The 9592-nt window shown below is 49.0% G+C and overlaps 5 protein-coding genes across 5 annotated transcripts, besides 11 other annotated features; all 5 read left to right on the top strand.

The window, feature by feature from the left end:
- Window positions 1-3556: part of a sequence feature (heterozygous, non-Esmeraldo-like haplotype) that runs on past the window's edge.
- Window positions 3-27: a microsatellite.
- Window positions 331-1575, top strand: Tc00.1047053506445.80 (hypothetical protein, conserved; the record flags this gene model as incomplete). Its single annotated transcript, XM_808724.1, has 1 exon — window positions 331-1575. One exon carries the CDS (start codon window positions 331-333, stop codon window positions 1573-1575), a length of 1245 nt encoding a protein of 414 aa, XP_813817.1.
- Window positions 1750-1782: a microsatellite.
- Window positions 1990-2018: a sequence feature (AT_rich).
- On the top strand, window positions 2119-3891 carry Tc00.1047053506445.90 (magnesium and cobalt transport protein, putative; the record flags this gene model as incomplete). Its single annotated transcript, XM_808725.1, has 1 exon — window positions 2119-3891. The coding sequence occupies one exon, from the start codon at window positions 2119-2121 to the stop codon at window positions 3889-3891; it is 1773 nt and encodes a 590-aa protein (XP_813818.1).
- Window positions 3557-9592: a sequence feature (haploid, Esmeraldo-like haplotype).
- Window positions 3913-3935: a microsatellite.
- Window positions 4152-4173: a sequence feature (AT_rich).
- Window positions 4237-4252: a sequence feature (AT_rich).
- Window positions 4253-4275: a microsatellite.
- Window positions 4276-4298: a sequence feature (AT_rich).
- On the top strand, window positions 4947-5441 carry Tc00.1047053506445.100 (hypothetical protein, conserved; the record flags this gene model as incomplete). The annotated part of the gene is made up of 1 exon (XM_808726.1): window positions 4947-5441. The coding sequence occupies one exon, from the start codon at window positions 4947-4949 to the stop codon at window positions 5439-5441; it is 495 nt and encodes a 164-aa protein (XP_813819.1).
- On the top strand, window positions 5829-7151 carry Tc00.1047053506445.110 (nucleobase transporter, putative; the record flags this gene model as incomplete). The annotated part of the gene is made up of 1 exon (XM_808727.1): window positions 5829-7151. One exon carries the CDS (start codon window positions 5829-5831, stop codon window positions 7149-7151), a length of 1323 nt encoding a protein of 440 aa, XP_813820.1.
- Window positions 7166-7186: a sequence feature (AT_rich).
- On the top strand, window positions 9249-9592 carry Tc00.1047053506445.121 (heat shock protein DnaJ, putative; the record flags this gene model as incomplete). The annotated part of the gene is made up of 1 exon (XM_808728.1): window positions 9249-9592. A coding segment is annotated over one exon (344 nt), but the record flags the coding sequence as incomplete, so codon positions are not given.

Genomic DNA, 9592 nt, shown 5'->3' on the forward strand with positions numbered 1-9592 from the left:
ACTTCTTTTTTTTTTTTTTTTTTTTTTATCACTGCCTCCTTCCACTCGCAGTTGGCTTTAGCGTTATTTACTGTTATGTTCACAGCTGGTTTTTTTTTCTCATTCTTTTTCTTTTCTTTTGTGATGTTTTGGAATGAAATTTCTTTTCGGTGGGTCGATGTGTTACTGTCACACACAAAATAAGGTGGGGAAACGCATTTCGGGCGGGTTGGCGGGGCGGTGTTTAACGAGGCGTGCGCGCGGGGGGGAGGGGAGGAAGTGAAAGAAGCGCAGAAAAATAATAAAAACACGAAAGGAGTGGGGAATTTAAAGAAATAAATTTCTTTCTGGATGCATCGGAGAACACTGCGCCGACTGCAACAAGTCGTACAAAACCCACCCGTTGGTTCTGCCAACATTCCTTCGCCCTACGCAACGGAAGGGGGCCACGTTCCCATCTGGTCGATAGTTAACGGATTCGTGCAGAAACGCAACTGGGTGTTTCGCAACCCGGAGTGGTGTGATCTCTGCAAGGAGCCGGTGGCCCTCTGGGTGAATCACCACGGGCGAAAAGACCACGCTTTGATGGATATGCACTACACGCAGATGGTGGAGTTTCCACGCCGATGGAATCCAGAGGAAATTCTAGCCGTCTTCTTGGAAGAATTGGGTCTCTCTGTAGAAGCTTACCAGAAGTACTACGGCGGGTATGAGCGGGAACACCGCAATGAGCTTTATGCGATGCTTGTGGCATTAGAGGAGGCAAAGATGCTTCACTTTGGAGAGCCACGAGATACATACTTGTACCGCATGCAAGGTGGCCTCCGTGGGATGGATCACCAGGGGGCTTTGGTGCTGCACCGATACATCCTTGGCCCCTTCATGCGCATATACCCCAATGGGCATATTCAAGACTATTCAAACCTGGTGGACTTTGTAACTTGTGCGTACAACATGGAGACCGTCTATGATTTATGCGGCTTTTACACACTGGATAAAGTAGCGTTGAAGGCGGATTACAAGCCAAGCTCCCCTGCTGCATTAGGCCTGGGAGGCATTGCGGTACATTCTTCCGCCACACATGGCTTCGCTCAACAAGCGATGGAAAAACCACAACAATCACCACAACCACAACCACAGCGACACATGGCAGTAGGGACTGGTGGCCGTAGCGCTGCCGATATGGAAGAGGAAGCATTCTCAAGGAAGGCTGTCTTTGTTCGGCAACTTTTGGGTCAGTTACGCTGGTTGACACTGCCAGACGAAGAGCACCCTGCGGGTCACATGTTTCCACAGCACTTGATTTTTCTTGGTGAAATCTGCCTGAAGTCGCTCGTGGCTGAAATTGTGGCGGCGCGATTGTGTGAGTACATGGTGCGTGTGGAGCCTGTCTGGCGGGATCACGGGTACGAACGTGTGAAGCTTGACGTGGACAAAATCATGAGAAAAGAAAACGATATTTTACCGGAGCCCGTAAAGTTTTTCTACCGCCCCATGTCGCCCAAGATGGATGATCTCTACAGCACCAACCGGGGCAACTTGGATGAGGCGCTGGAGAAGGCTGTGGTCGCACCATTATCGGGTAAGGGTGCGTAGGATAAGCATGGAGAAGGGAGCTAGAGAAAAAGCAGGTAACCTTTTATTTCAGTTATCTGAGGGCCTGCAGAGTTTCTTGTAATCTTCCTTTGGCTGTTTTTGGACAAGTCTTTGCGTGTATGTGTGTTGACACCCTATCGGTGGTTAGACTGGTTGAGGGGGTAATGTTGCGGCTGTGTGTGTGTGTGTGTGTGTGTGTGTGTGTGTTTTGTTGAAGGCATCAATGCCTCCGCGAGGGAAACAGAATGAGAGGGCGAGTGAAGACACACGCATAAAGTTTGTATCCACGCGTGTAAAACGATGACATGTGTAATTTGCTCAACCCTTTTTTTTTACATATATGTATAATATTATACATGTATGTAAACTACCATATAATTCTTTGCAGAATCTATGCACATGTATGAGTTGTTGTTTATTTTTTATTTTATTTTTTATTATTTCTCTTCTCGTACCGTCATTATTTTTGATATAACTCCGCACGCATGTATACATACATACATACATGTGGGAAGTTCAGAACTGTTTTTTAGAGCCATTTAAATGTTGATATCATCAAAAGTTGTGTGGTGCCGTTTTTTATTAAACGAGACACTTTTTCACATGTCTGTTAGACGGGGCAGAGTCATTCGAGTAGTTTCATCTGGCTGGAGGAATCATCCACTTTACACAACTATGGCCTCCACTTATACAATTACGGAGGGGAGCAAAGTCTCATCATGTCAACCAGACTGGGTCTCCAGGACTCCTGCGGATAATCCCGGTTCCTCTTCCAATTTTTTTTCAGCATCATCGTCGTCTGTCAACGGGGGTCTCGCAGCACCGCCGCGCATCCCACCGCCGGGGCGACGCGTGTCACGGTGGTTCTTCCCCGGCTTCACAGCAGAGGAGGCGCACCGGGAAGGAGTCGAGACTTCCGCAGATAAGACGGCTGTGTCGTCAAGCAGAGGAGAAAAAAGGACATTAACATCCTCTGCATCGCCGAAGAATACGACCGTGCTGCCGTCTTTATCAACGGAATCGCGTCCAATGCAACCCGCAGGGTATAATTTGGCTTGGCGGCAAGAAGACAAGATTGAGCGTACACACGTTGTGCAAGGAGCGACGAAAAAGGCTCCCGCCACGAATATTACTACTCCCCGAGGAAATGCGGCACCGTTTTCGAGCACCTCGTTGGATGATGATCTTCCTTCTGCCTTCCGCGATTATCAAGAGCGACGCAACCAGAGTATCAAGGCCTTTTTGTCCACGGCATTGGGCAGCGCCTTCACAAAGGCTGGAATGGATAGCGATGGGCTCCGCACTAGTTTTTCCGCTGCCGCATCCGAGGCAACAAAAGAGGCGGTTGGCCTTCGCCGTATATCACCCAAAGTGCTCATATCGTTTCTTCCCGGGCCGGACAATGCGTGGAACTGGGTTGACATCTCAGCGCACCCGACGGCTTCCCTTGACGAGTACCGGGGTGCCCTCTCCCAAGTGTTGATTGACCTCGGTACGCATGAAACGCTTGTCAGCGATGCACTGGAACCGATGCTTTTGCCACAGACAACTGTAATGGATGGGTGTCATTGCCTTGTTGTCCGCTACGCCGAAGACGTTTCGAAGGCCTGCATGGACGGCTTTCAAGAGCTTACGAATCGTCTCACCATTCTTGTGACAGACACACGGGTGATGACGATTCACCGTACGCATTGTGAATTTGTGGAAAATATAAAATGGAACTGGTTGAACTTAATGAAGGAGCATGGAATACAGGGTAAAACGTTTCTTTTGAATCTTCTTGTAAAGGAATCTGTGGACACGTTTAACACCGCCCTCACGTGCTGCATTGTGGAGTTTGATAACTACGAAGGAAGTCTCTTCTCTTCGAAACGTCAACGATCCACGCTGGCACGCGAGATGTATCACATCAAGCGTCGAGCATCCGTGTATGCGCGAGTATTAGTACTGACGGGCGAAGCCTATAGTCAATTGTGTGGTGCCCTTTCTATCATGCCAAACGATGTACAATTTCAAGATGTACAGCAAGATATTGCCCATGTAAGATCCTTGTCAGAAGAGCTGCACAACAATGCTGAGTCGGGGTTGCAGCTTCTTTTTCAACTTTCCTCCTTTCAACTCAATGAACTCATGCGGGTGTTGACGATATTTAGCGCCTTTTTTATTCCATTGAGCTTCGTTGCCTCCATTTATGGCATGAATTTTGAGCACCTGCCACTTTTAGAAGATGAATATGGCCATATGTACTGCATCGCAATGATGGTAGCAGTGGGGGGAGGCCTTGGTGTGTGGTTCAAGTTAAGGCACTTCATTTGATAGGAATGACACATGAGGAGAATGAATGGATGGATGGATGGATGAGGGAGGGGAGGATGGGGTGCCACTTACGAATAGGAGGAAAAGAGGGATGGATATATTTTGACGACCACGGATCACAGTACCTGAAAACTTTGCAGAGCGTCAACGGTGGGCCATTGTTTTACTTTAACAAACGATATCATTATACAAATCTCAAAAAATTGTTTTTTTCGTGTGTGTGTGTGTGCGTGTGTAAATATTGGAAATGTGAAGGAAAGATTTAAAAAAAATAATAATAATCTTCCAGAACCATCGCACTTACACGCACACTTACACGTATCACAAAAAATATATAATCACAACAATAATAATAATAATAATTATTATTATTATTATTATTATATAAATTTACATTTATATTATTTCAAGCGGCTTCTTTGGTTGTTTTGTTTGTTTGCTGTAAGTTTTTACCCCCTCGTATTGTATTCCTCGTTGCTTTTTGCTTATTTGCTTGTTTGACGACACGATGTTTGTTTGTTTTCCTTTTTTTTTTACTGTGTGTGTGTGTGTGTGTCTCTGTTTTCTTCATCTTCCACCTCCCGGTGGTTGTGGAATGGCAAGAGGGAATTTAGGAGTAAACACCTGGATGAATGACTGACGCTCGTGGGTAGAGAGGGAGGGGAAGGAGGGAGGGAGGCATGGAACGAGATCTCATTCTCTCTCTCTCTCTCGTTGTGTGTGTGTGTGTGGTCGTGACGCGACTGCCGTTATAATTCCCTTTTTTTGTTCCCTGCCTTGCCCATATGTTTTTTTTTTTTTCAGTCGTTTATGTGTGGCGCGTGGCTATGCCTGAAGAGAAAGTCGCCTGTTTATTTCCCAGCGTGTATTCTTTTTGGTTTCCTCCCTTTTTTTTCTCTTTTTTCCTTCTTTACTCTTATTTAATGTTTTGCTTTTCGCGTCGGTGGTGTGTGGAGGCGCAAAGCCACTTGGGGGGTTCACACACGGACGTGCAGGAGACGGAGAAAAGGGGGAGTGCGGTTGGCGGAAAAGAAGAAAAAAGGAACGTACAATAAATGGAGCCCGCTGTGAAGGAGAGTGTCTCCCGCATCCCGCTGCTCAAGACAAAGGCCGGCCCACGTGACAATGAGAAATGGACACAACGTCTGAAGGAGGAATACATGTCCCTTATCAAGTACGTGGAGAACAACAAGGCAAGTGACAACCACTGGTTCCAGCTAGAGAGCAATGAGGCCGGCACACGCTGGTACGGCACCTGCTGGGCTTACTACAAAAACGAGAAGTACGAGTTTAAGGTAAACTTTGACCTCGCCGTCACGTATCCGCAAGCCCCACCAGAAATTGCCCTGCCCGAACTGGAGGGCAAAACTGTTAAAATGTACCGCGGGGGTAAAATCTGCATGACAACCCACTTTTTCCCCTTATGGGCACGGAATGTCCCTTACTTTGGCATCAGCCACGCGCTTGCTCTCGGATTAGGTCCGTGGCTTTCCGTTGAGGTGCCGGCTATGGTAGAGGAGGGTATTTTGAAGCCTACCAACAAAAAATAAGTTTTCGGTCTTTGAAACACACATACACACACATACAAGAGGGAGAAGAAAAAGGGAAAGTGAACGAGAAGCACAGGGATATTACCAAATTGTCACAGACGAATCAAACATTACGCGACATTCTGGGGAATTATACGTGAGATGTAATTGTTTTTGTTGTTTTTATCTTTTGCCCTCTATTCTTCTTTTTCTGCATGTGTTTTTGCCCCCCTCACAGCACGCGTGTCCCGCAGGAAGAAAGGAGGCAGGCGTGGCGTCCACCATGCGTGGGGTGTTGACGTTTCCGTGCTTGTCCTGAGTTTTTTTTCTTTTTCTTTTCTCTTTTCCTGCCCTGGTCGATAGTCCTGCGCTAATCTGAATAATTTTTCAAAAAGAGGCGTCGCAACAATGGGACTGGGCTTCGAATTCTGGGGGGAGGCGTACTCCTATGCGGCCGCCATCATGTGTGGTCTCTCCATGCTGCTACCCATCAACGCCATATTTTCTGCACCCTTGTACATCATGAATTACTATCAATACGTGATGCATGACCCCAATGCGGTGGCAAAGCACAAGAATTTTTGGGACAATGCGTTGACGTACTACTCGATGCTCATTATGCTCGTGGCTCTGATCGTGGAGCCCCTGACGCTCAGCGAGGCATTCCGCCGTATCCCAATACGTCTGCGCATGCTGTCGGCGTTGAGCATGTTTTGGCTGGAGATCATTATCCTGATGTCGGTGCCAGCGGCGGGCTCAACGGAGGCGGGTGCGATCAGCGCGATTGTGTGTGCGAGCTTCAGCTCGGCGTTGGGGAAATCGGTGTTTGAGTCGACGGCGTACGGCTTGTTTGGTGTGTTTCCCTCTCGCTTCAATACGGCCTTGATGGGTGGCGTGGGAGTGGCCGGAGCGTTGGCGTCCATTCTGCAGCTCATTGTGAAGGCGTCTCTTCCTCAAGACTACAGCGGGATTCGCACCCAATCCAAGATTTACTACGGGTTGATGGCGGGCATTCACGGCATCACATTCATCATGGTGGTTGGGCTGCACTGGGTCCCGTTTGCTCAGCGTTACATAAATGCTCTAAGCGGAGGCACGTCCAGCCCTGCGAGCAATAACCCAGATCAAGCGGCGGAAAGTGAGACAGAGGCGGCTTCCAAAGCGAACGAAAAGAGCGCACCGAAGGCGACGAACGGCGGCGATGACAACGCGGATTCTGGGCGACTTGTGAATACGAACGTCATCTTTGTCTTGAAGTGCGTGTACCCGATGCTCAGTGCCTGCGGCTTCAATTTCTTCATTACGCTCTTTCTCTTCCCAACGATTGTGGTCTCCGTGGATCCCGACGACTACTGGTACGGCACGGTTGCCGTCTGTATCTTCAATGTTTGCGATGTGTGTGGCCGCTTTTCTCCTTCTCTGAAGTGCCTCTGGCCCCCACGGTGGGTGGTGCTGGTGGGGTCTTTTTCCCGTGTCGTGTTTGTCCCGCTTCTCATCCTGGCGTCGTACCACTACATCCCATCTCATGCTTACAACTACGTCATGATGGTGATTTTCGGCCTGAGCAACGGCTACATTGGGGCCCTCGCCATCACACTGGGGCCCCTGACAAGGAATCTGGAAACCAGCGGCCAGCGCTTTGTGGCTGGCACAATGTTTGGCATCTCCATTCTTATCGGCGGCACAATCGGTTCGGCGCTGAGCATTCTTGTCCAGACCTTGCGCGGGTAGGCTGGGCGCCGCTCTATATATATATTTATTTATATCTTGATTTTCTCCAAACGGATTATTAATTGAAATAAAGTAGGTTTTTTTCTACTGACATTGTTTTTTATATATATTTACACGTAATAAATGAGGGCGTTGATGGTATTTTTCAAAATTATAGAAGGATAAATAATGGTGGAAAAAAAAACGGGGACGGAGGCTTTGATTTTATAAAAATGCAACGGAGATAAGGATTATGTCTGCCACTGCATGGGGAGACGCAAAAGCGAGGTAATGCATGTGTGTGTGTGTGTGCACGGGAAACCGACACACGGGCAAGGGCCCTGCACCTCGCGCGCATCCCTCTCAGTGGTCATTGAATTTTAGCACAGTATTTTATGCGGTCTTTAGTGAAAATGCTGGTGGGGGCAGGTGTCGGGGCAACAGCAAGAGTGCCGCCATGATGCATTCGTTTTTGTTTGTTTGTTTTTGTTATTAATTGGGTCCGCACTGATGTGCGTTTTTGTTTTTTGGTGTGTACTGTGCGTGTGTGCTTTTTTGGGGGAGGGCATTTGGGCGAAGAGCTTTTATTTGCCTTTTTCCCCCTTTCTCTCCGATCCCCCCGCTTCCCACCACGCAGTGGGCGATCTCTTGGCTCGAAAGCCCAAAACGATCTTCCCCCTTGGCAGGTTACGGCGGAGAAGCACCAGCGCGACCGCGAGAAGCGCATCTCGAACGGCACGGTTAGCGATGGGAATTTGGTTTGGGCTGGAGTGTTTTGTCGTTCCTTCCCTGTTGGCTTTGCCTTGGACGTATTTCTTTGTTGCACGGGCCTCTGGATCCACACCGAGCCTCCGGGGACAGCGCGACTTTACCTCCGCCCTCTGCCACGTCCCCACCTCGCACACCGAAAAGACTGGCGGAAAGGTGAGCGCATGCGCGGGAACAAGAACGGCATCCTTCATTGCCTTGTGTGTCCCTTGCGCCATTCAGCTGGGTGGAGGCATCATGGGGAGATGACGTTCTTGGCGTCTTTCTGATTTGATAGTTGTTGTTGTTTTTTTGGTGAGATCAACACCCCCATGTGTAGGTAGACATATGCATGCATGGAGATGCGTGCGGCCGCGGACCCTTTTTTTTTGTTTCTGCTTTTTCCTTTTTTGCGCGCGTTTATTGTTGTTATTTTGTAGAGTATTGTGGGAAGAATGTGTGCTACAAAAATGGGGAAGAGGGGGAGTCGAGAGCGGGGCTTGTTTGGCGACCGTGTTGCTTTGTTGTTTTTGTTGCTTCTGCATATGCCGCGTGTTGGGAGGTGGCGAGCGCCGTTCTTTATTGGCTCCTTTTCCGACTGTCATTCCTCTTTTCCGCCTCTGGCGCCTCTCACGCGGAGGAGTTGCCTGCGGTTGAAGGAAAGGGGGTGCACTAAACAACAAAGACTGCGACTGCGTGGGCTCACAAGGAGTCCGTTTAGCATAGATGCCTCAAAAAAAAAATTGATTGTGTGGGGCCGTTGGATAGATTGTGCTCTTTTCTTTTTTTTATTATTTTTATTGTGTGTGGAATGCCGGGTGCACGGAAATAAACTGGGGTTCTCCGCTGGGTTCTGCTTCCACCTTCTGGGAAGTAGGAGGCGCGGTCCCAGCCAGGCGCGTGTTTATTTCGTTTCACCGACTTATCAGTGTTGTTGAGCGTCTTTTATTTTTGTGTTTTGTTTTTGTTGAGGTTTCTGCTGTTTGTGGTGCCGTTGCCGTGGTGTGTCAACGGCGGTGGTTGTGCGACATGCGAGGGGGGTTGTCGATCACTGCGCCACAGGCGGTTGAATAAATACTGCAGCAATCTGTGGACTGCACCGAGGTGTGTTTTTTCTTTCTATTGGTCTATTTTTTGTTGTTTGTTTGTTTTGTTTACCGCAGTTTTTTATGTGATTTGTGCGACAGGAGCCTGTGATTGTGTGGACGGCCTCCGCGCTTCCCTGCATGCGTGGCAGCGTGCTGGCACCGCCGTCGATGTCTTTTTTATCTCTTTTTCTTGTTGTTGTTGTTTTTGTTTTTTCCGCTCCTGCTGTTTGTGAAAGAAGGGGACACACTGTTCTACCGCGTGTGATCGGTGGCCGTACGCTGCATGGTGGTGGATACCTCGCTGTACGACGAGCTGGGTATTCTTCCCTCCGCAGCGACGGATGAGATAAGGGCCGCGTACCGTCGTTTGGCGTTGAAGTACCACCCCGACAAGAATGGGGGCGACGCGAGGGCGGCTGAGAAGTTTAAGAAGGTGGCCGAGGCTTACGAAATACTCAGCGACCCCACCAAGCGTAGGCACTACGATCAGCTGGGGAAGGCGTCTGCTGCGGGGCAAAATGGCCCCAGCGCTGCTAATTTCCCCTTTGGGAGTGTGGATGCGGAGGAACTGTTTCGCCGGTTCTTTGGGGTTTCGACCGGGTGGCGGCTCATCTGGGGGTCCGCTTC

The sequence above is a fragment of the Trypanosoma cruzi genome, genomic scaffold (assembly GCF_000209065.1).
Source record: "Trypanosoma cruzi strain CL Brener 1047053516539 genomic scaffold, whole genome shotgun sequence".
Lineage (NCBI taxonomy): Eukaryota > Euglenozoa > Kinetoplastea > Trypanosomatida > Trypanosomatidae > Trypanosoma > Trypanosoma cruzi.